Genomic DNA, 26,592 nt, shown 5'->3' with positions numbered 1-26,592 from the left:
AATCATTCTAATATACTGATTTACTGCTCAAGTATCATTTCTGATTATTATCAATGTTGAAAACAGTTGTGCTGTGTAGAAACCGTGATTCATTACCGATCAAAAGTTTGGGGTGAACATGAAAAGAAAGAGAAACAAAGGTAAGTGGTGACAGTAAAGACATTTATGATGTTACATGAATCATAAATATGAAAAAATATACAAAAATAAGAAGCAGCACATCTGTTTTCAACATTAGAAATAATAAAAATGTTTTTGAGCAGCAGTCAGCTTATTATTGTCAATGTTTTTTAACATAGATAATAATAAGAAATGTTTCTTGAGTAAAAGTAATCACTCCTTTCCTCAAAAATCTGCATAATTTGATGTATTCATATCACAAACGTGTGGGATGATGCTACATTTTTGCAAGTTTTATGTCAGAAAATACAATAATACGGTCCCACTTTATATTAGGTGGCCTTAACTACTATGTACTTACATTGAAATTAATAATTTGATACAATGCACTTATTGTGTACATACATGTTTTTACATTGTACTTATATTTTTAAAAATACCTATATGTAATTACATTTATGTTGACCCACCCCTTGCATCTTAACCCACCCTTAAACCGACCCATACCACCAAACCTGTCCCTAACCTTACCCGTATCCCACCTCAACAGCAGCAAAAGTGTTTTGCATTACAATATGACCACAATACTTATTTTTTGATGTAAGTACATAGTAGTTAAGGCCATGTAATATAAAGTGTGACCAATAATAGCATAATAAAAGTATGAGCAATAGTGAACAGCACTAATAATATTGAGGTAATACAATATCCCTACTCACATCATCTTTGGTATCAATGTTGCAAACGCTCTGTTGTGTTTTCAATATGAGGAGTTTCTTATTTCCCATGTTTTGTCATCGAGTGATGTCATCGTGTATCTACACACCTGGAACAAAACTGTCCATTTTCCAGGGCCTGAAAGTGTGGGGAATGTCACACAGATGAATATTTCTCACACAAAATTGCAATGAACTTTTTAAGGAACTAATATTGATTCACTACTATTTGACTTCTGGGCATGTCAGATCTTGATGATTTGAATGTCTAAAGAATCAGAATAGGATGTGTGTTATTTATTGTGCTACCACCCAACTGTAAACCTGTGAACCACTCTTTATAATATTAACATGCAAAGTCAAATTCATTTGTGAATTGAAAACCTTTTTGATTTCCAGCTTCTCTGGGAGAGTCTATTATCATTGCACCTGAATAATAATAATCCAGGCTTTTGTGGCTTTCTCCATTCTGTCCTTCATTTCCAGAACAAATCTATGGCTACAGGTGAGGTGGGTCTTCTAACCTGTCTTCTGGCGCGCCAGCCAATCAGCGAGCGTCATTTTCGCACCCCGACCAATCAGAGCGCCGACCCGCCCCTACTTCAACCCAAATACTTTACACAGAAAAAAAGCCGTCAAAGTTTACCTATAGGTCTATACGCAAACAATAAAAATAATAGATTTAAGTGTTATAAATATTTTAAAAATATACAGATTTTTTTTTTTTTATTTGTAAATCACACGTTGAAATCTTCAGGAAGGACGGGACGGGGTGCTCAGGTGTTTCCTACCTGCTCCTTCAGCCCTTGAGAAATAAGCCGAGAGGGAAAAGCCGATTTACCTGTAGCCCGGGTTCTGGCATCTCTCACTCGCGCTCTGTCTTCTGTTACCTGCACCGACTTGAAAGTCCAGTTTCACAAGGAAGAACCGCGGAGGAAGAGAAATATGTCACAGGAGTCAGACAGGTAAGAGCCAGCGATCTTCTCTCACCTCGACACAAGTATCGGAACGACACCGAGTGCCATTCTGCATCTGCGCTTTCAGAAAAGTTTAATATGTCCTCTAAACTCTCAAAACCTTGGTTTATGGTCGCCTTAATTACGTTAACGGCGTCTAATATCATACAGGTTTTATCTGGTATATTGATGAATACCACCGCATGAGGAAAGTTTTTTCATTCGCCATTTTCACTGAGGAAACACCTTGAATATAAGCCACCTGTTTATCTGCACCTCAGAAGAAAGGCTTATTTGTTTACTAAAAAGAAAGATTTTATTGATTTATTTTTGTGCTGTAGCCTATTGCTTCGTTATTGTTTTTATCATCCTAACCTAGAAGTCTCACAATATTACGTTTTAGTTTTAATATACTCAGTGTTTGTCTTATGCAAGGTCTGAAAATATTGTTTTAGGTCGATTGTTTAGTGTTCAGATAGATTGTGTCCATAGTAAGAATCATTTTATTTATGTTTGTGGTGATTAAAACACATTTTTGTAAAGGTAAATGGACTGAATTGCTGTCTCAAGGGTTGTAGGTCGTAATGCACCTCTTAGATTTTATGTGAGTCAAAGAATTGCATGGAACTTAATGCATGTGCTATTCCAGTTAAATAGGGTGAATGCAGGTAAAGTAGAAAACTTATGTATGTTTCAGATGATTTAGCTCCTCACACTAAACTATAGTAAATACTTAATCACCTGCACTATACAGAAATATTAAATACAAGAATTTTAATGACCTTATGATCCGAATACTCATCACAAACTATTTTGCTCCTTTGTAACAAAAATGATTTCTAAGGACACTATTTAATGTCATCCCATATCCTGATTTAAAAAAAATAAATAAAAATAACGCTAAAGATGAATAAGCTCAATTGTCCCAGTTTACCTGTATTCTACCCATTCTTTTCCAGTGGAAGAGGAGCACATGCTCTGTGTTCACTGCTTGTGTGTACATCTCGTGTGTTTACCAATGCATGACTATTGTGTTCTGAAGTCACTACCTGGACAATTCATTTTTAGATTATTTTCCGACTACTAAAGTGAACCCAACACAGACATGAGAATACATGTATGTTTATAGCACAACATTTTAAATTGGGAATTTCTCACCCATTATTTTGACAACTTGCTTTATAACTGAACAATAACAGACAAATTAAAATAACAATCAAAATCAAAGGGATATAGCTCAATTTCATTATTTCATTCTATATTTTAGATGTTTTTAATTAAAACATGTAATAAAAACAATAGATTATGAATCTGCAGAATTATAAATTTCACTGAAAACCTTCTGCACCAATTCTGAGGAGGGCATGGTAAATGTTTAACTCAATAAAAAAATTAAAATACATACAAATGAAATGAAATGTCCAGAAATCCCAGTTAACAAATAGACAATAGACAGTAAATAAACAATAATAAAAATGTAAATAATAATAATAATTCAACCTCAGAACTGTTCAGATGAAAATTTAAGATGAATTTAAAAAGCATAGAGAATAACCATTCAATAAACATGTTCCATGTCTATTATCTTTATAATTCTTGTGTTATTACATTTTGGCCCCAATGTTATTGTATATTTATTTTTAGGTTTGGCCAAAAAACATTTTGAGACCACAGTATGTTGCTGAATATGATTCTGAAGAATCAAAGCAGCCAGATATAGATTTAATATCATATGATATCAAATAGGGAGACTAGAGCCAGCAGTGGCACTTCCTCATGTCATGTGTCACTCACGGCATTGTAGCTGAAGTTGTCTGTCAGGCAGTAAAATGCAGAAGGACTTCTGTCAGTGTTTGGTTGGTTAGATATGCCTGGCATCAATACACTATACATCACACTCACAAAAGGTGCAGTGTGCAGGTTTGTTTTCATCAGTATGCAAAATAGAGCTTTTACATGAAGCTTTATCACCGGGATCATTTATGTCTGTGTTTCTGTTTGCTAGTGTGCTGATATACTAGTTTGTGTCTGTGTCTGTGTGTGTGTCCCAGTAAGAGGCTGGTTGTAGTGGTGCCCAATGAGCAGTCCTTCCACCCGCGCCGGGCATACACCAGTGAGGACGAGGCCTGGAGGTCTTACCTGGAGAATCCTCTTACTGCGGCCACCAAGGCCATGATGAGCATCAATGGAGATGAAGACAGTGCTGCCGCCCTGGGGCTCCTCTATGAGTACTACAAGGTCAGGGACATCAGCTGAGTCTCTTATCGTCTTCACATTAATCATGTGTTTATGTCACATTATCATTCATTCACCTTAATGGTGTTCGAAACTATTCTTTCTTCGGTGGAACACAAAAAGAGAAGTTCAGCAGAATGTTCAAGCTGCTCTTTTCTATATAATGAAAGTGGATAGTAACTGCACTGTAAAAAATAAAGTTGGGCAAACTTAAAAGTTTAAGGCAACCAGCTTCAGCAGATTTTTGAGTTTTCTCAACTTCTTGTTTTAAGTTTATACAATAAAAAGTTGAGAAATTTCCTAAAAAATAAGTTGAGAAAACTCAAAGATGGTTGCCTTAAACTTTTAAGTTGGCTCAACTTGTGCACTGTATTGCAATTCATATGACAGCTTTTTTGTGAGGTTCAGACAGAAAAGTCCACCCAGTCCATCTTTATAGCGATTTATTCTTGATTAGGATGCAAGTTTTTGATAATGATAGCAGTTTTCAGCGCATTTTTGTCCCAGTGAAATTATTCTTTTTGGCATTTTGGGTAAAATGAATGTAGCAGCATTTAGAGATGTCAACATGCCACATGGTTACTTTTACACTTTCCATCATTTTTCATCCACCATTTCTTGACGAATGAACAAAAACATAATTATATCATTGCCAGTGCTGTCACGCGTCGATTTCCTTTTAGTTCTGTTTTGCCCTTATTTGGTATTTTCTGTTCTATTTTAGTTAATTATCATTCTCATCACCTGTGTTATATTAATCATCTCGTTTGTTCCTTTGTTTCCGTTCCTTTATAAGTCCTCAGTTCTCCCTTAGTCTTTGTTTCAGCTTAATGTTATTTAATGGTCTATGTGTGCTGATGCCCAATAAATGCTCCTTTCGTCTACTCCTTCGTCTTCGTGGGCTTGCTACAACCACCAAACCGTAACAGAAGCTGAGACCTACACAGAAGATGAGGATGCGGCTGATTTTGGTTCCCCGCAAGGGAAGATCATCAGTCTACTTCCGCCGCCCGCGACGAAGATGGTTCCGCCCCTGTGGTGATGATGGTTCCGCCGCCCGCGGCAATGATGATGATTCTGCCCGCGGCGATGATTATGCCACCAAGATGGTGCCGCCGCCTGCGGCGAGGTTTATGCCACTGCCCATGGCTCTCCCAAACCCGCCGGTTCCTGCCCTGGAGCTTCTGGACACGGCAATACCCCCTGAATACCTGGCTCCTGTCCTCTCCCCAGAGCCCACTCCTTGACAGTGCCCTCCTGTGCCTGCTCCACGCCAGCGCTTTCCAATGCCCGCTCCTAGTCAGCATTCTCCAGTGCTCGCTTCTCCAGAGCCAGTCCCTCCAGTGCCCGCTACTCCAGGGCCAGTCTCTCCAGTGCCCGCTTCTCCAGGGCCAATCTCTCCAGTGCCCGATTCTCCAGGGCCAGTCCCTCCTGTACCTATGCTGACAGAGCGCCCCCAGGAATTAGCGCTGCATGAGCGCCCTCCTGTGCCCGCTCCTCGACAGCGCCCTCCTGTGCCCACTCCTCGACAGTGCCCTCCTGTGCCTGCTCCACGCCAGCGCTTTCCAGTGCCCGCCGCTCCTAGTCAGCATTCCCCAGTGCTCGCTTCTCCACAGCCAGTCCCTCCAGTGCCCGCTTCTCCAGGGCCAGTCTCTCCAGTGGCCGATTCTCCAGGGCCAGTCCCTCCTGTACCTATGCTGTCAGAGCGCCCCCAGGAATTAGCGCTTCCCAAGCGCCCCCAGGAATTAGTACTGCCTGAGTCCAGTGCCTGCTCCTCGCAAGTGCCCTCCAGTGCCTGCTCCTCGCAAATGCCTTCCAGTGCCTGCTCCTCGCAAGTGCCCTCCTGCATCTCCGCTGGTCCCGTCCAGCCCTCCTGCGTCTCCTATGTCTCCGTTGGTTCTGTCCAGCTCCGCGCTGGCGGAGCGCCCTCAAAGTGCCCCCTCCTCCAGAGCGCCCTGAAGTGTCCGCTCCCCCAGAGGGGAACTTCCCCAATAAATTTTTTTTGGGGGGCCATATACCCTCTGCCTGTGTGGCTGGGCCTAGAGCCAAGGCCACGAAACCCCTTGATCCATCTTGGCCGCCTGAAAAATTAAGGCCATTATTTCCCGAGCCCCCAGATCCGCTATGGCCATCCAAGCTCCCAGATCCGCCATGGCCTCCCGAGTCTCCAGTGCCGCCATGGTCTCCCGAGTCTCCAGTGCTGCTATGGTCTCCCGAGTCTCCAGTGCCGCCATGGTCTCCCAAGTCTCCAGTGCCGCCATGGTCTCCCAAGTCTCCAGTGCCGCCATGGCTCCCCGAGTCTCCTGTCCCGCCATGGCTTCCGGAATCCCCTGATCCGCCCGCCCCTATGTGTATGTTATGGGAGGGAGGCGATATCTGTCACGTGTCGGTTTCATTTTAGTTCTGTTTTGCCCTTATTTGGTATTTCCTGTTCTAGTTTCCAGTCATTAGTTAATTATCATTCTCATCACCTGTGTTATATTAATCATCTCGTTTGTTCCTTTGTTTCCGTCCCTTTAGAAGTCCTCAGTTCTCCCTTAGTCTTTGTCTCAGCTTAATGTTATTTAATGGTCTATGTGTGTTGAGGCCCAATAAATGCTCCTTTCGTCTACTCCTTCATCTTCGTGCGCTTGCTACAACCACTAAACCGTAACAAGTGCAACCAAGGTACAACTTTATATGCTGATCCAATATGGAAGTTACATGGCGGAAGACAGTCAGGAAGTTTTCAATTTATCTCTATGTAGCGATCAATCTCCATTCAAGCAATTATGAGTGAAACAGTGCCTACGATACTATCAGCACTGCTGTATTTTGATGTATTATCTTCTACAGGTGCCCAGAGATAAGAGAGTTTTGCCCATCAGTAAAGCGGTTGAAATTTCAGAGGAGCCAGAAAAGAGGTCAGCGAAATTATTAAAGCAATGGTGAATATGGAGTTGAATAAATGGACTTATTTCAGCTTTTCATCTCTTATGCTTTTCATACTGCCTCAGAAACACTACAGTGGGAAACAGCAGTCAGATGGAGCCAGAGACAGTGGATAATCACGTCCAAGTCCTGAAATCAGTGCCTGTTAATCTGTCAGTCAACACAGATCACCAGGACACCAAACGGGAGCAGTACAGCGAGTCTACGGGAGAGAGCGGGAACGCTGCGGTGGTGAAGGCTGAGGTGTACACCCCTGTTTTCATGGCTTCGGGGGTTCACTACAGGACAGAAGGAGAGGAGCCGATGCGGGTCATCTGTGAACAGGCCCACTCGTTCGACACCTCGGCCGTGTGTCAGAGTGGATACGGGAAGGATGACCATCGGAGTAGCCCAGATAGCACCTATGAGGAAGACAGCAATGAAGTGAGAGCAGATTGATATTTGGTGCTTATGAAACAGTTGTTATAAAACTTGGATTTAATCAATGGATGATTGTTTCTTTGATGCAGAAGTATCGGCCATCATCTCTTGGAGCTGATGACCTCATATTTGAACATTCGGAGATGTTGTAAGTGTTTGTTTGTTTGTTTGTTTGTTTGTTGTAACCAAGTTAGTTATATAGAAATAATGTACACTACCAGTCAAATGTTTTTGAACAGTTAGATGTTTAAAAGTTTTTTAAAGAAGTCTCTTCTCCTCACCAAGCCTGCATTTATTTGATCCAAAGTAGGCTACAGCAAAAAAGTACAATTTTGAAATATTTTTACTATTTAAAATAACTGTTTTCATGTATATCAATGTAATTTATTCCTGTGATTTCAAAGGTGAATTTTTAGCATCATTACTCCAGTCACATGATCCTTCAGAAATCATTCTAATATTCTGATTTGCTGCTCAAAAAAACATTTATTATTATTATTATTATTAATATTGTTGAAAACAGCTGAGTACATTTTTTTTCAGGTTTCTGTGATTTGAAAGTTCAGAAAAACAGCATTTATCTGAAATAGAAATCTTTTGTAACATTATAAATGTCTTTATCATCACTTTTGATACATTTTAAAACATCCTTGCTAAATAAAAGTAAAAAAAAAATTATACTGACTCCAAGCTTTTGAATGGTACAGTGTATAATGTTAACAAAAGCTTTTTATTTCAGATAAATTCTGACCTTTGGCTCTTTCTATTCATTAATGAATCCTGAGAGAAAAATGGACAATAATAAACAATGTTTCTTGAGCAGCAAATCAGCATATTAGAATGATTTCTGAAGGATCATGTGACACTGAAGACTGGAGTAATGATGCTGAAAATACAGCTTTGATCACAGGAATAAAAAAAAATATATTCCAATAGAAAGCAGTTATTTTAAATAGAAAAAATATTTCACAATATTACTGCTTTTGCTGTATTTTGGATCAAATAAATGCAGGCTTGATGAGTAGAAGAGAATTCTTTAAAAAAACCGTCTTACTGTTCAAAATCTTTTGACTGGTTGTGTACACCATTAGGCTTGTATGTTATGATGAATCAGCGCTCACATACCTGAAAAACACGCTGTTCAACAGGGACACCTTCCAGTACACACTCGAGGCCAGCAGGTCGTTGCGGCAGAAGCAGGGTGAAGGGCCTATGACCTACCTGAACAAAGGCCAATTCTATGCTATTACACTGAATGAGACCAGTGCCAATAAACGCCTCCGACATCCCATCAGCAAAGTAAGGGTGAGTGTGTAGGCCTGCCTTCTATCAAACCGGATAATCTAAGGAGCTTGACATGGTGTAATGTGATAATGTCATGCCATTGAATTTGGGAGCTTTGATTAATAATTGGCACATGTAATTCATTTCAATTAAATATTTTAAGTGATTTTTTTTTTTAGCTCTAAATGAATTTGTAGATAAAACTATGATAGTTAAAGTTTGGTGTCAGTATGATTTTTTTTAAAGAAATTAATGTTTTTATTCAGCAAGACAACACATTCAATTAATCGAAAGTGACAGTAAAGACATCTATAATGTAAAAGATTTCTGTTTAAAATAAATGCTGTTCTTCTAAAGTAAGGAATATATTATCAGGAATAAATATTATCAGGAATAAATTACTTTTTAAAATATACTGTATAAAAGTTATGATAATTTGTCATATTTCACAATGTTGTGAATACAATAATAATAGTGTTTTTGATCAAATTAATGCAGCTTTGGTGAGACTTTTATTAAAAAATCTTACCAATCCCAGACTTTTGAACAATAAGGCCATGTGTCCACCAAAGTGTTTTTTCCAAAGCTAGCATATTTAAAAAAATGGTTTTCAATGTTTTTTTTTTTTAAATGCCAGCAGCGTGACGAGCGGTGAGTGTCTTTTTCATGCTGAGGGCTTGGGCGTTTTTTTCTTGGTGCAGAGAGTTGAAGAATGTTCAACTTTGGATAAACTGTCATCACTGTCACTTTTTAGGCAGCCATCCAATCACAGTGGAGGAGGGGCGGGACTAATACCATACTGACCATCTGTCACACATTACTTCAACTAAACGACAATGGAGGAGACGTTAATATTTCTTGTCTCTGAGTATTCATGTCTGTACCAGATGGGATTCCCAGACTACTATGAATATCGATTAAAAAAAATAATGCTTGTAACATTTAATCCACAATGCGTCTGCCACATTACTTCTGCAAATATTCCATATCATAGCAAGAGTGCCTGGTGTTTTCAGCTGGCTAAAAATGCTTTGGTGGACACACGGCCTAATGCATGACTATATCGTCCATTCTTGTTATGGTAATAACAATGCTAGCAGCTCTTGATGTAATTGAGTGCATTGTGATAACCTCTGTTAACCTCCTTTCTCTTATTTCCTCTATCAGAGTGTCATCATGGTTGTATTCAGTGAAGATAAGAACCGCGATGAGCAGCTCAAGTACTGGAAGTATTGGCACTCTCGCCAGCACACGGCAAAGCAGAGGGTTCTGGACATCGGTGAGGTTTCCTCTCCATTACTGAGGTCAAAGTTTAGGCTTGATTTTAGATCAGGCATTGCCAGTTTACCCCAGTTCATTTAACCCAGGGGTGTCTAATCCTGCATAAGAACTATTAGAAAATAACAGGCAGATCTGTTAGAGCAAGGTTGGAAATGAAGCCTGCAGAAAGTTAGTCCTGCTCTAACACACTTGCCTGGAAGTTTCCTTAATTAGCTAGTTTGGGTGTGTTTAATAAGGATTGTAGCTAAACTCTGCAGGACAGTGGCCACCAGGTGAAGGATTGGACAGCCCTGCATTAAACAGAACAGGTTGCAATAGCTATTAGTATATCAGCAGCGAGATTATCTTTAAACTGTTGCTCCATCATGCCAGTAGTTGACGTGAAAGAGTAAATATTTTTTGAATGCAGCGACGCGTGAGATTGAGTTTGCATAACTTAAAGCATTTGTGTTCTCGTACTTATGTAGATTATGTATAATTTTTTTTCCAAAAATCATTAACTACTCAACACATTTTGGTCTGAGTCGCCCTATGTCGAAAGTACTTGTCTTTAAAATAGTTCATTGTGCATCCGCCACTAGTTTGAAGACTGATGGTGCCTTACATCCCAGAAGCCCTCAGGGCTCTCAGGAGATTGGTTCCTCTTGGTTTACCTCTGCTTCAGCTAATGGGTACCTGGTTGCTAAATGGCTTTACACACAGATTATACACAATTTAACGATTTTTTTTTACAGATAGATACAGGGGCCAGCTGCATAAACATAGTCAACATAGTAAGTAGCAGTTTACCAAGCGGTAATCAGTCCAACTTTTCAGATTCAAATTAGACCAATCTGTGTTTTTATCTCACAGCTTTAGTTATGACCAATAAATGAACTAAATAAACTAAAATGTATTTGAAATTAATTTATTTCATGCTAAGTATATTACAAATACATATTTATGTGCTTAATAAAAATAACTTGCAGTTGTACTTTTGGTATACTAAACTGGTATACTTAAAGTCTGCTAAATTGTAACAACTAATTTTGTATTTAATGCACTTTAATTGTACAGAAATAGTGCTGAGGTCCAAATAAAATTTACTGAAGTATATTTGATTGTGCTGAAGTGGAGCTATTGCAAGTGTACTTTTGGTGCACTTTAAACGAAATTATTCAAAGATCAAACAATCCTCATCAACAGTGACATTAAAACACATTTTAGGCTTAATATTAAGAAATGTACATTGTGCACAAGTAGTTCTCCAAATATTACTTATAATTTTTATATCAGTAAGTCTTGAGTGATATGTCAGTAAATATATTAATAGATTTGAACTATACTTGGTATGAAATAAACATTTTAAATATATTACTTTTTTACTAGGGCAGTCTTGAAGAAAAAAATTAGATGACTAACTTTTAAGACTAGTCTTAAGTAGTTTATGCAACCGGCCACAGATCTTTTTACAGAGGTAATTTTGACCGGTGGACAGATTTCCTTCCTAATTGAATCTGTAGTGTTAATTAGTTCATAGTTTCTTATTCCTTTAGAACCCAAAGCTAAACTAGGCCATTTTTACTTTTGTTTTTTGACTAAAATTCTAAAACAATATGATATCTTCATGTGCAAGGAGTCAGAAAACAACTGGCTTTCAATAAATTACAGTTATTGAGCATTACTGTGTGCTGAGAGTTTGTAAATAGAATTTAAATAAGTACAAATAAAAAAGGAGTAAAGTAAATTTGACTAGATTTTATTTAACACATTAACAAAAGAATATAACACTTCAAACTTGAAAAGTGAACTATAATAAATATATTCTTATAAGTGTCTGTGACACTGGATTTCACAGTTTTTACAAATGCGTGCATGCATGCATATAAATGCGTGCGCGCACACACACACACACACGCACACACCCTGCATGTGCTGGTGTTGGTCTGAAAAATCCTGCTTCCTCCTCCCATGTTTTTATCAAATGATCCCAATCGCCTCTTCTGCTGTACACTCCTTCTTCAGCATGTGCATGTTTGTTTTTCTAATTTTTTGCACTCCAAACTCTCTATCCTGTTGCGTTCTGTAATTCTTTGTTCAAATTCTTCCTTTTCGTGCTTCCCAAAAGCTGCCATGCAATTTGCTGAGGGAAATCAGGACATAACCGTAATGAGCCATATATTGCTAAAAAGTACATGTTGTCCTACTGTCAGGAGCAATTTTTAAAAATATTTTTATGGTGCAAATGGTTGAAGAGTTACGGTAACATGAATGCAGCTTAGATGGATGTGGCAGCAATGACACAGCCAGTTTAATAGTGTTATCCACAGCTGCACACTTTATTACAATGTTGGTGTAAGGTGCAATGGTGTTAGGAGATCCCAGTTATTCTCCAGCTCCATGAGTCACCCCACCTGGGATATGAACTTGTGACCTTCAGATCACTAGCCCAGCTTCTGATTCAAGTTAAATGAGAGAGAAGAAGAAAAAAAAAACATACAGGCCCAAAATTGTTGGAGTCCACCTGGCGTGGGGCAGCCATGAGTCCAAACAATTCACGTCTTATTCTCGGTCTTGTAACACCTCTACAGAACAGTCATCCTGAGCCCGTTTCTTCTTGTCCTCCCCTCATCTCCAGTAATCAGACGCTCTGCTATGCCCTTTGTCAAGATTTGGCCCCGAGACTTTCACAGCCTGGGAGCACCCTGAGGGAATATCTGAATCTTGATGGCAGCTATCTTTGTCTTAAACCCTGCTCTCTTTGATGGGGCAAAAATAGAGGAATATTTTGTTGATGCATTTCAAGGAGAGCTTTGCGATGAAAGTGATGGTAGATTGGTGAAGTGGACAGGCCTTTGGGCACATGGTATACGACAGTATGCTGAAGCCAAGTAGAGGAAACAGTGACTGAAACCTGACACCTGCACAGTTGGGATTTGAATAGCAGTTGAGGCGGGATTGTTCCTCAGGCTTGGGGCTGGGATTTGAATGGGGCTATTTAACGGGGGGAACTCGCTTACGGGCATCGTTGGGCTTGCTTGGTAAACCACCCAAAGGAGATCCATTGGGAAGGGTTTCGGCCTTCCTAATCCCCAAGTTACCCCAAAGTAAGACAGGTGTTGGGGTTACTTAACATAGATATGAACACCCATGTAATGACAGCTTATTAAATTACAAAGAACTTCGGAACTGAAGAAAGAAAGTCTAATTAACATAGGAAATCACCACTAAAAACTACCACTCATACCTAGGGTTAAGGATTTGAACATATTTTGTTTTGAGAGTCTCAACAGTCTCAAATGCAATTCAAGAGCACACCTTTTCTGTAATGAGCATGTGTGTTATCTGCTGTATGACAATGAATGACACCTTAAATCATGCAGCTAGTTGTGCAAATGGGTGCTGTTTGATTTCTAAGCAATCTAATACTTTTAGTAGGGCTGCCCCCCTACACTGTAAAAAATAAAAAGTTGAGTCTGGTAACCAGCTGCAAAGCATTTTTGAGTTTATTCAACTTTAGTAGATGCAGTTGTGCCAATTCATATATAAACGTTTAGTAAAACTACTGGTTTAAGTTGTGAACTACCAGTCCGACTTTAAAAAAATGAATTGACACAACTCAGAAAAGCTTTGGAGCTTGTTACCTTAATGTTTTAAGTTGAGTCAACCACTTTAATACCATTTAAATTTATAATTTTAAATCCTACATCCAGATTCTCAGCCACATTGTACACTCCTCACATCATTTAAGAATACAAACAGTACAAACAATACTGTAAATACAACACAAACAAGATTTTGTCATCATTACAGAATGTATTTATTGGCATTCTGCAAAGACACACTCAAAAGGAACACAATTTGGTATGCATTGCTACTCCACTCAAACTAAAACTAGGATTATAAAACTATAATTGACATGCAACAATATTTACAACAAAAATGCTTTATTTTTTTAAGTGCCAGAAAATCAAATCAAAAGTCACAACAATCCTTAAATATAATTTAAAGGAAGCTAATTTTACCATCACTTTAAACTTTCATCTTGCTCCATCTATTACCTTTGGCACATCCATAATGCAACAAACACTCTGGATCAACAAGCCAAATATTTAAACTATTAACACAACACTTAAAGGATTAGTTCAACCAAAATTATTCAGAAAATTCTGTGATCATTTACTCACTCTTATGTCATTATAAACCCTTGTTTATACTCCAAACACAAATGAAGATGTTTTAATGAAATCTGAATGGTTTCTATACAGTATACTTGATTTTTTACCTGGAGATGACTTGAAAAACACACATAAACCATATATTGTTGCAATCATAAAACTGTTTCTGTTTTGTTTCCCTGTTACTTCTATGAGACTGTTTTGGACTCTGTGAGCGCCATACCCTTCGAGTATGAATGAAACATACATTGCATGAGAGTGTTTAGAGCTCTGCGGTGTTCACATTGCATCCTTCTGGATATGAATAAAACGTCAGGTCATGCATAGACTATCTTGTTTCTTTACCTTTTATACACACTGGCCATTAAAAACCTCTATGTGAACACACTTGCCCGAAAACGTGTTTTATGTTTTATTAAAAGCACGTATTCTACGCCCATGGCTTAAATGAACAACTATTAATTGACTAGAACAATCTTTAGTGAGGGGCAGCCCAGACTTTTAGCCTGGTGGACATCAAAACAGACACTTAGAAAGTACCTGTCAAGAATGTAAAGTTAACAGCCGTAGCTAAACTAGCATAGACAGGCTGACTCCAGCCATTTGAACTGTTATGAGAGCACCCATCCTTAACGTAAATCTATAAAGTAATGGCGTTTAGGCAGAATCACAGACATGCTTAAAGTGCGAGTGGTCATAAATGGCCTATCAAGCGGCTACTAAAAAAGCAAATGTTTGTTTACATAAACAGATAAGAGTTATCTAATTTGGAAGGGTGCTGTTTTATGTACACTCAGCTTATCAGTCCTAAAACCGCTTGCATTGGCAGACATTGTTTTAATGTCGCCATTCTCCGAGACTCGCCAGAGCTGTTTGTACATTACTCCCAAAATTTAATCATACATCATATCAATTGTACATGTCTCTAATGCTGCACGCATCAGTCTGTAGGTGAATTGCATCCTGGTCAAGACTGATTTACGCAGTTGTGGTATCTTTTACTATCTAAAACACAACATATCCTGGTTTGCTTTGTTTTATTTTCAGCAAGTTTGAAAACTGACTTTTCCTGTTCTCTCTACAGCTGACTACAAAGAGAGCTTCAATACAATTGGGAATATTGAAGAAATTGCTTACAATGCCGTGTCCTTCACCTGGGACGTGAATGAGGAGGCCAAGGTAAGTCATCCATCACTAAGACTGTGTGCTGCAAATTTACAATCAATACGTCCTCCAGTGTGTGTTTTGGGTTCATGGACATCCTGCTTGCATTAATGGTTATCGTGGATGATAAAGTGGCAGGTGTAGTTGTTTAACTCAACCTAAGGTTCAGTTTTCAGTGCATCAGTGCATTTAGGATTTTTTTCTGTCATTCAGACGCACTACCACCTATTGTGTGTGTGATACACAAAATGTTATTGAGACATAGGGTGGAGTGTTACGATATCTGATATGTGTATTTTACACGCCTGTTGTTGAAAACGCCCCGAGAGCCTTGTATAGCCTGATGTTTGATTCACAATACCCTGGTGCATCTTCCCCAGTCCGGTCTATTAATTTAAACCCCTATTTTCTCTTGGGTTTTGGGTTTCATCTGTATGCTACCAAGAGTAGGAAATAGCCCAGGTCTGTGTACCAAACGCACACAAACCCAAGTCCAGATCCTCCCAGGCTCACAGGTAGAGTCCTGCCCTCCTATTGTGGCTCTTCTGTTGCAATACAGCTTAGTTCAAACACTCGCCTCTGGAGTATATTCAACTAAAGCTCTCTGTGCAAACATTTGCTTTTTATCGGGCCAACTCACTCTGGTAAAACCTATTAATGTGGACTATGTAATGTCTCAATGAAGCCGCCCTTGGAAGGATATTTAAGTTTTTTTTTTTTTTTTTTTGAGTCTAAGCTCATGTAAAAGCATGCATTGGGGTGTGAAATGCTCTCGGTTTGATCTGATAAGCATCTCATACTCTGACCTAACATACTCGTGACTTTTATTACAAGTCCCTTCAAAGCTCTTCTCATCAGGTTGGAGCGAGGGAAGCCATAAACTGAGTCTCCATGAGCCATTGATCTGTGAGGTGGAAATTACGTCCTTGCAGTGTTGAAGGGCTCAGTTTATTTTACGAGAAATCCACAGCTGTACAAATCATTTTGGTTTTGAGTCTACAACGTGTGTATCGTTTAAAATTTTCAGCAAGATTTTTGATGCTTTTGAAAGACTCTTTTTGCTGCCCGAGGCTGCATTTTTTAAATCAAAAACATAGTGTTTTCTATATGAATATTTTTTTAAAATGTAATTTATTCCTGTGATGCAAAACTGAATTATCAGCATCATTATTCCAGTTTTCAGTGTCACATGATCCTTCAGAAATCACTGTAATAATCTGATTTTCTGCTCAAGAAACATTTTTATTATTATCAGTGTTGAAAACAGCTGTGCTACTTCATATTTTTGTGTAAACCATATACCATGTTTTTTTCCGTATACTTGATGAACAGAAAATTTAATTTACAGCATTATTTAGAAATGTTATGTATTTACTGTGACTATTGATCAATTTAATGCATTCTTGCTAAATAAAAGTATTAAATAAAATAAAAAAACATTTCAACAGCAGTGAATGCCAATTCTTAACTAATCAGAATGAGCCCAGTTAGACTAGTCATTGCTACTTAGAGGGTTCTCTGGTGGCATCTTCGGAAATAAAGGGTTTCCTTGAGTGTAAAATTCATATAAAGTGCTCCAATTTAGTTTTCTTGCATGCTTCACCTAACGATGGCCTCCTTCTTGTCCTCTGGCATTGGTAATGGTTGATCATATGAAACCGTTAATAACTAACCACATAAATATTTAGTGTGCAAGACTCCGTTTCCAAACCTTTGAGGAGTCAGAGGCTGAAAACTGCTTTGGAATTGAAAATAAAAGATGACATTTAAGATTAAAACTTGGTCTTACATTAATATAAAACTATTTCCTTTAACGGGAACATTTAGTATTCTGTGCAGATGAAACTGCGTAGTTGTTAGTGTGCAGTCTAAGTGCTTTCTGTAGCTATCAGTGGCACAGATAGACGTGTCGAGGCAGGCACCTGTTTTGCGTGTGTAGGTGGATGGTGGGTGAAAACACTTTCAACGGTCAGGACTGTGTAGGTCAAACCGGAACAAGCTGTTAGAAAATATGAATATGGCCGTTTTTATGCAGAAGTCTGTTACATGTGCATCTAGATACCTATATTATTTGTGACCCTGGACCACAAAACCAGTCATAAGCGTCAATTTTTTGAATTGAGATTTATACATCACCTGAAAGCTGAATAAATAAGCTTTCCATTGATGTATGATTTGTTAGGATATTTGTCCAAGATACAACTATTTGAAAATCTGGAATCTGAGGGTGCAAAAAAAATCTAAATATTGAGAAAATCGCCTTTAAAGTTGTTCAAATTAAGTTCTTAGCAATGGATATTACTAGTTAAAACTTAAGTTTTCATATATTTACAGTAGGAAATATCTTAATGGAACATGATCTTTACTTCATATCCTAATGATTTTTGGCATTAAAGAAATATCAATAATTGTGACCCATACAGTGTATTGTTGGCTATTGCTACATATATACCCATGCTACTTAAGACTGGTTTTGTGCTCCAGGGTCAAATATATCATAACAATCTCCCACAGCACCCCAGAGTTTTGCACTGACAGACACCACTATAACATGCTTGTTTTTGGTGCTGTTTTTGTCTTGTTCTCTGATTGGTAGATCTTCATCACGGTGAACTGTCTGAGCACAGATTTCTCCTCTCAGAAGGGGGTGAAGGGTCTTCCTCTGATGATACAGATCGACACCTACAGCTACAACAACCGCAGCAACAAACCCCTGCACAGAGCATACTGTCAGATCAAGGTCTTCTGTGATAAGGTGAACCTTGACCTTTAACCTTGGAACCTATGCGTACAGTATTCCAACATATGCGTCCGAAATCGCGTACCGTGTAGGTACTACATTTGAACCTGAATTTACTTCACGACCGTTAAAAAAGTATGTTTTATATAGTATGAATAGGAGTAGCATGAATGAATTTGGACATACTGTCACATGACCCACCTAAGTAAGTTGCATCGCTTTACTGTCATTCATAAATCCTCTCCCGTGGCCTCATGGGATAGTAAAGTATCCATCGAACGCACACTTCAGAATCCGGACGGACGAAGTAGGTCATTCAGGTACTTTTCGCCTACTATTTTTCGAATACTATGAATTTGGACATACTACTCGCCTCACATACTATTTTTTGCATGCTATATAATCGGGAAGTGTGCGATTTCATACGCAGAGATGGTGTATCTGTGGAAGCAGTCGTGCAGTCTGCAGTCACATTTAGACACTTGTTATCAACCACATTTTTCAAGACAAGTAAAAGCTTTAAAAAATTACAAGGGGTATTACTGATGTATTTTGTGTCATATAATAAAACCGCTTTCCCCCAGATCTTAAAGGAACACTCCACTTTTTTTGGAAATAGGCTCATTTTCCAACTCCCCAAGAGTAGCACTTTTAGCGTAGCTTAGCATAGATCATTGAATCTGAGTAGACCGTTAGCATCTCCTTCAAAAATGACCAAAGAGTTTCGATATTTTTCGTATTTAAAGCTTGACTCTTCCGTAGTTACATTGTGTACTAAGACTGACGGAAAATGAAAAGTTGCAATTTTCTAGGCCGATGTGGCAAGGAACTATACTCTCATTCTGGCGTAATAATCAAGGAGCTTTGCTGCTGTACAATGGGTGCAGCAGGTGCAATGATATTACGCAGCGCCTGAAAGTAGTCACCAGCTAGGTAACTAGTTATGATATACCTGGGGACTACTTTCAGGCGCTGCGTAATATCATTGCACCATATCAAATATCATGTTCCCTGATTATTACGCTGGAATGAGTAATACTAATAATAATATAGTTCCTATGGATTCAAAAACGGTAAAACTCAACTGTTTAACTCTTGGGGAGTAGTAAAATGAGCCTATTTAAAAAAAACGTGGAGTGTTCCTTTAAATCCCATTGACTTCAGGATGATGTAAACGATAGTGCTAAAATGTTTGAATGATAAAATGTTTCTGGGTTTTGGCCTACAAAAATGCATCATCTCTGCAGCACTTTATATGCATTATCACTATTAAGCCGTGAAGAGTTGTTACCTAGTGGGTCATTATTTAGACATCTTTTATGGCTTGTTTCTGGTCTACAAACTATCTCAGTAACTGTAGCGCCACCTTGTGGTTGTTTATTCTTGCTGCTTTTCACAGTCCTCACAGACATGCTTGTGTTTCTAATATCTTGTTTCTCTGTTATCCTGTCTGTGTTTGTGCGGCACAGGGAGCAGAGAGGAAGATCAGAGATGAGGAGAGGAAACAGAACCGCAAGAAGACAAAAGGTCTGAAGCACTGAAAGTATCTCCAGTACATAAAAATAAGCTTAAAAAGAACTCCAGAATCTCACAGCCATGAAACATGATGTGCTAATTGCTAGAGGCAGGTGGTAATGGGTAGCATTTGATTGGACAGAAATCATCAATAACAGTTATTCTTACATGTACAACTGACATCTTCTCATCAGGAAAGGATGGAGGCGTTGGGGCGGTTTCTGTACCGAAAAAATGCGATGCCACCTTCTTTAAAATGATGACCGATTTGGATGCCCAGCCAGTTCTCTTCATCCCGGATGTGCATTTTGGGAATTTACAGAGGGCAGGCCAGGTACGAGTCAGTCAATGACCAGATCACAAGCTCTTTTGTGTTTTGCCATTTTGCAGACGGCTGTAATTGCGGTCACATAGCGTTTGCTTCCTCAAATCTCAAAAAGGCTGTAGAGGCTCATTAAAAAACTGTCATGAAGACCTCAGAGGTCCATTGTGTGTCTAACGAGACTGAAACTTATTAGAGAGCGACTGACCTTTCAGAACCCGACAGGAAAGGTCACGCTTGCCTTCCTCGTGTGTGTGTGTATCTTGGTGACATTTGTTCATTAGGAGTGATATCTGCTGAACTGCTCAGTGGAGTGTCTATTTTTAGGCTTGTTCTGAATGTTAGAGATGTTTGATTATGAATGTTAACAGGAAATAAAACTATAAACTTTTGTACACAACTCTTCGCAGGTGTTTGCATTTAATACAGAGGAAATTGAACGTGAAGGGTGAGTTTGATCTTTCTCTCAGTGTTTATGCTGTAAAACAGAATAAGATAACCTTATAACTAAATGAACATCACATCACCTCATAATTAACTACTAGCACTGATGCAATAGTAGATTACAGGGATCCTCAAGGATATTTATTAATAAAAGTGACGATAAACATTAATGTCTGATTAAAAAGATTCATTGTAAAATTGTAGTGGTATTACCTTCATAACATGTATCATATTTAATTGCTGCACTGTAAAAAAAATAGTTGTCAACTTACCCCGCTGACTTAAAATTTTTAGTTTAGTCAACTAAAATATTCCAGTTGTCCCTTAAATTAACAGTGAGTAACTTTAAAATTTCAAGTTGCCTAAACTAAAGTTGAAAGCTTTTTGAAACTATTTTTTTTACAGTGTGGTAATTATACTTATAATTAATGATTTAATTGTCTGTTATAGTTATATTATTTACAGTTAAAGTTTAACACACATTCACTTAAAAAGTAATTTTATCACCTATAAATCTGTTTTAACTGTATATAAATTAATACATTGCATACAAATAATGTGACCCTGGACCACAAAACCAGTCTTAAGTGTCAATTTTCCGAAATTGAGATTTATACATCATCTGAACTCTAAATAAATATTCTTTCCATTGATGTATGGTTTGTTATGATAGGACAATATTTAGCTGAGATACAACTATTTGAAAATCTGGAATCTGAGGGTGCAAAAAAATCTAAATATTGAGAAAACCGCCTTTAAAGTTGTCCAAATGAAGTTCTTAGCAATGCATATTAATAATCAGAAATGAAGTTTTGATATATTTACAGTAGGACATTTACAAAATATTTTCATGGAACATGATCTTTACTTAATATCCTAATGATTTTTGGCATAAAAGAAAAATTGATTATTTTGACCCATACAATGTATTTTTGACTATTGCTACAAATATACCCCAGTGACTCAAGACTGGTTTTGTGCTCCAGGGTCACATATTCTACACATTAATAAATTATCAATAGCACTTAAAGTATTGAAGCAGTCACATAACACACCATTGCACTCAAAAAGGAAAAACTGAGTATTTTGATATTTCTAAGTTTTTTGAGATTGTAGTTAAGGGGGTCAATTAATGACAACGTTTTCAGCTAAAAACAGAAAACCTTTTATGCACTTTGGCTGTTCATTTACATGACAATGCTGATTTGGGTACTTGAAAATGCAAACTTTTGTAAACGGGGTTTTAAAGTGCACTTGTTAAAATATGATACAGTTATCATCCCATGTGAACTATGAAAATGTGAATTTGTAAAAAAAAGATATTGTCATCAGTTTTTGTTAGATCCTTGTGTAAACGTACCAGTAAAGCACACAATTATTGCTGTTTTCTGTAATAATGATTAGATCATGTAACTGCGTTCAGGTTTAGCTGGGCTGCTGAGAGGAATCTGATCATGTGATTGGGCAGTTGAGAGAGACACGATGTTATTGTGTTTGTGGTAGGAGTGTGCTGGTGAAGAGGATGTTCCGGCCGTCTGAGGATGACTTCTGTCCACCGCCCCATAAACAGCTCAGAGAGGAGACACAGAAGAGAGGTCAGAGCAGGACACACTTATACACACACATCTACAGCTGAAGAGGGTATTTGCCAACCCAATCTCACAGGAAAATCGAACTGTTTTACAAGGTGGCGATTTCGTATGAATCTGTATGATGAGAATTGTACGAAACATTTTTACAAAAAAGTAAACATGAACATAATGTACAAATGACTTTGTATGTATTCATATGAATTAGCCACCAATTCGCCAAAAGGTAAAATATACTTATTATACTGGTTATTATGATTATTATGGTATTTTCTGCTCTATTGCACAGAATTAAAAAATAAGAACAGTTTCAAGACACCCACACAGGCCATAAAAAACAAGAAAATGTTTTCCAAAAAATTATATAAATAAATAACTAATATATATTGCCCTCCAAAAGTATTGGAACAGTAATGACAAAATTGCTCTGTTGGCTGTGGAGTCAAGACATTTGCAAATATGATTAAAAGATGAATATGAGACAAAACTACAGAATGTCACATTTTATTATTAGCCGTTTCAACACATGTTTTAGCAGACAAGAAGTTCAGCACTTTTAGAGTTCATCCCTCTATCTGATGTGAGCATAAGTATTGGATCAGTTGCCTCACAGGTCTTTCTAAGTGATCAGCTGATGACACACACAAACCAGGATGAAGATGAGGGAGCTGACTTTGAGAGAAAAGCAAGCAATTTGGATGCTAAAAGAAAAGAGGAAGTCAATCAGAGGTATAGCAAAAACAAAGGGCATGGAGAAATCAAGAGTTTGGAAACCACCAGCGACACCAGCATCCAACAACTACCTGATCGACTGAGAAAACAACAGTAGTTGATGACAGACAAATCATAAAAGCTGGGAAAATGAATCCTAAAAGACATGTCTGTAAAATCAGCAACAACTTCCAGAAAGCTGGGGTGATGCTCTGACAATCTACTGTCCTCAGGAGACTTTGACACAGAATTACAGATGCTACACAGCAAGATGCAAACCTCTGACCAGCACCAAAAATAGAAAGACAAGATTAGAGTTTGCAAAAAAGCACAAAGGTGAGTCAGAAGAGTTTTGGAACTGTGTTTATGGACCGATGAGACAAAGATGAACCTTTATCTAAGTGATGGGAAAGCAAAAATGTGGAGGAAAAAAGGGAACTGCAATGATCCCAAGCATACAGCCTCATCTGTAAAGCATGGTGGAGGTGGAGGTGGTGTCATGGCATGGGCATGCATGGCTGTCTCTGGAACAGGCCCTCTCAACTTTACTGATGACTTAATGTATGATGACAGTAGCAGAATGAATTTGGAAGGGTACAAAACCCTCTTGCCTACCAAAATGCCACCAGTTTCATTGGGAAGTGCTTCATATTGCATCAGGACAATGACCCAAAACACCCTGCCAATTCAGTCAAGGAATTTATAAGAGCAAAGAAATGGAAAGTCTTAGATTGCCCAAGTCAATCTCCAGATTTAAATCTGATTGAAGATGAATTTCACCAGCTGGAGAGGAGAGTAAAGGCAGAAACTCCACAAAACAAGAAACAATTGGGATTGGCTGCATTAAAGGCTGGGAAAAGTATTTCAAAGGATGAGACCAAGTCTGGTGATGTCTATGGGTCACAGACTCACTGCTGTGATTGTGTGCAAGGGATCTGCAACTAAATAATAGCTTTTAATCTTTTATAGCTGCCTTATGTTCAACTGTCCCAATACTTATGCTCACATCAATGAGTGGGATGAACTCTAAAAGTGCTGTTCTTTTTATTTGGTAAAACATATATGTGTTGAAACGGCTAATAATAAAATGTGACATTCTGTAGTTTTCCCTCAATATGTTCCCTGAAACTTCTGTTGGTTTCTATTGTTGGAAAGACATTTTCTTAAAAATTTGGTCTATTTGATATTGCTTGTAGCAAATAAATAAATAAATAAATAAAGGTAAATAAATAAATAAATAAAACAATATTTATAATAATAATACAAATATATTTATATTTCATAAAAATATTTACAATATTTCACAACATTTGTTAACTATATTTGAAATAAATACAGCTATGGAAAAAAATTGAGAACACTTGAAAATTCTGTTTCTTTTTTTACGATTAACGATTTATAGTTATGTATTTGAATACATAAAAAATAAATAAATACATTTTTTTAACTACCGATGACATCTTCCTTTTCGCATTAAATGCCAATTGTGCAAAATAACAAAAAAGGTTTTCAGACATGTTTATATTTATCTTTAGACAACACAACAACAATGTTTTATCTTCAGAAGAGTTAAGAAATCAATATTTGGTGGAATAACCCAAATTGTTGTTTTTTTTTTTTTGGACCAATTGTCATTTTCTGCAAAAAGAAAAAAAGAAAAGAAAAAGCTCCAATATTTTTATTTGAAAAACCTTTACAGAATAAAACAAATATGAACATTTTACTCAAACCCATACCTAATAAATCCAGAAAAACAGAATTCTCTTCATTTTTTCCATAGCTGTATCGGGTGATTGTACTTCACTGTTTTATTTTCATGTGCAGCAGCACTGAATTCCCACTGCTGATTAGACTTCATAGAATTTGAATAGAGTGTGGAATTCATAAGCAGAGGTTATGTTTTTACAGTGCTCCTGTATGTGAGGAAGGAGTCAGATGAGGTGTTTGACGCTCTGATGCTGCGGACCCCCACTCTCAGAGGACTCATGGATGCAGTGAGTGTCTGTCGCTAAAGGGGGCGCTCTACTCTAAATTACTGACGCATTGTGCAGATTAATAGAGGTGTAAAATGAACATTAAAGTTCAGTGCAAAGATTACTTTTTTTTTTTTTAAATAAAATAAAATGATTAAAAATAAAATCAAAATGGATTTTAAATGATTAGCACCAAAGTAATGAAATCTAATTGAATACTGATCATATTTCAAAAGATTTTCAGATTTATTGTAAAGAAGCACAAGCAAATCTTTGCCAATGTGATGATATATGATTTCTTTTTTATATCGACAGATTTCAGAGAAGTATGGTGTTCCTATTGACAGAATGGCCAAGATTTACAAGAAGAGCAAGAAAGGGTAAGTGATTTCTTGGAAAAATAATAACGAGTCAGATTCAGATGACAGCTAATAAGCCTGTTGTGATTTTGTTTATTTCCTCCGTTGCAGGATCCTGGTGAACATGGACGACAATATCATCGAGCACTACTCTAACGAGGACACATTTATCCTGAATATCGAGAACTACGCAGATGCATACAAAATCACATTAACGGAAATATGAACACGCCTTTCTAACATTCAGTATGTTTAAGCTAAAAGACTTGTTACTTGGACTCCAGCCTGGTCAGATTCAACATCAACTGTCCATAAATTGAATTGACATCAGCTAGAGCTGACATACCTCATTTTTAAGAGACCTCAAATATGATTTTTAAGTTTCAGTGCATCCCAAACATGTCCACATGTGGATGGAAAGACTTTAGCATTTCCCATTTCACTTGATTTTGGAGACCACCATTAAATTCCTTCCTGAAATCAACTGTTTCTTCCAAAGGATTTCACTGGAGTGGAGTGAAATGAAATACATGATCTCTTCATCATATCAAAATGCTGTGCATATCTATATTCAACAAAAGCAAGCATCCATTGGAATTATAATGCTTCCAGCTAAAATATGAATTTGGGACTTTTCTGTGGTGTTTAAGACTCTGCAGAGCTCCTGAACTGTGAAAAGTGTCCAATACTGTCAATGTTTTTTTTGTGTGTGTATTATGTTGCCATTAATATTATTGTTAATGTTAGCTTGGTAGATATGATTCAGCTTCTTACTGACTTTTTTTCCTGATGCAAAAAGAAAGCTATTTTTATGAGACTGTGCCATTTCAAGTTTTTTTTGTACGCTTAATAGAGCAAAGCAGGAAATCTGTATAAATACTGTAATGTTTAACAGTACCGATTATCAGAAAATTCATCAAACGAGGAAGTGACGGTAAGTGTAGCTCTGACACATTTCAGTTGAATGTTTTACATGTTGCACTCATGTTTTAATGTGAAATGAATTTGATAAAAGTTCCATTGGTTTCAAATGCAAAAGATTGCATGACCTTTTGGAGATCTGAACATGTATCTCTTTACATAAACAGCAGAGGTTTTTCCCTTTTGCATCAAAATATGAGTGTCTCTCAGTTTTTGTCATTAATTTTTGAAATAACTACGCAGTCTTAAAGCCTGGTTCATTCAGTTGACCAGCACTATTTTGAACTGTTCATGTTTGAAAATCATTGTCTTCCAAAAGAAATAATGTAAAAGGGCACTTCATTTGTATGTAAATAAATGCATTTTTATCAAGATTTTGATTGGTTTTTCACACTACAATTAAAGGGATTGTTTACCCAAAATTTGCTGAAAATGTGCTCATCCTCAGGCCATCCAAGATATAGATAAGATTATTTCTTCATGGGAACAGATTTGGGGAAATGTAGCACTACATCACTTGCTCACCAATGGATGCTCTGCAGTGAATGGGTGCCGTCAGAATGAGAGTCAAAACAGCTGATAAAAACATCACAGTAATCCACACCACTCCAGTCCATTAGTTAACATCTTGTGAAGTGAAAAACAGTTTGTAAAGCAAATCCATCATTAAGAAACAAATCCACCAAGACAACTGTAAGTTGTCCATAATAACACTTCCTCCAGTTAAAAAGTCCATCCACTGTAGTTCTCTGAC

The 26,592-nt window shown here is 37.6% G+C and overlaps 1 protein-coding gene across 2 annotated transcripts; it reads left to right on the top strand.

The window, feature by feature from the left end:
* The first annotated feature begins 1,476 nt into the window (after positions 1-1,476).
* LOC306884851 (grainyhead-like protein 2 homolog) lies at positions 1,477-26,209 on the top strand. 2 transcript variants are annotated; one of them, XM_079441075.1, is made up of 16 exons: positions 1,477-1,801; positions 3,844-4,030; positions 6,863-6,930; positions 7,024-7,381; positions 7,468-7,526; positions 8,527-8,683; positions 9,830-9,941; positions 15,185-15,279; positions 17,861-18,019; positions 19,474-19,531; positions 19,714-19,853; positions 20,252-20,289; positions 21,789-21,880; positions 24,494-24,579; positions 24,874-24,938; positions 25,029-26,209. In XM_079441075.1, exons 1-16 carry the CDS (start codon positions 1,782-1,784, stop codon positions 25,141-25,143), a joined length of 1,809 nt encoding a protein of 602 aa, XP_079297201.1. In that variant the 5' UTR covers positions 1,477-1,781; the 3' UTR covers positions 25,144-26,209. The 2 variants fall into 2 exon arrangements, with proteins under 2 accessions (XP_079297201.1, XP_079297202.1); XM_079441076.1 differs by having other exon boundaries at positions 1,772-1,801; positions 8,527-8,677.
* The last annotated feature ends 383 nt before the right edge of the window (positions 26,210-26,592 follow it).

This window comes from Barbus barbus, assembly GCF_936440315.1.
Source record: "Barbus barbus genome assembly, chromosome: 19".
Classification (NCBI taxonomy): Eukaryota; Metazoa; Chordata; class Actinopteri; order Cypriniformes; family Cyprinidae; genus Barbus; species Barbus barbus.
The sequence above is the reverse complement of the archived record's forward strand: the minus strand, read 5'-3'. Positions and strand labels throughout refer to the sequence as shown.

Bases quoted from the DNA above. Each gene is read 5' to 3' on its own strand.
- LOC306884851 (XM_079441075.1), top strand. From the start codon at position 1,782: ATGTCACAGGAGTCAGACAG. The intron at 4,031-6,862 runs GTCAGGGACATC...TATCTTCTACAG, and splicing joins TCCTCTATGAGTACTACAAG to GTGCCCAGAGATAAGAGAGT. The intron at 24,939-25,028 runs GTAAGTGATTTC...CCTCCGTTGCAG, and splicing joins TACAAGAAGAGCAAGAAAGG to GATCCTGGTGAACATGGACG.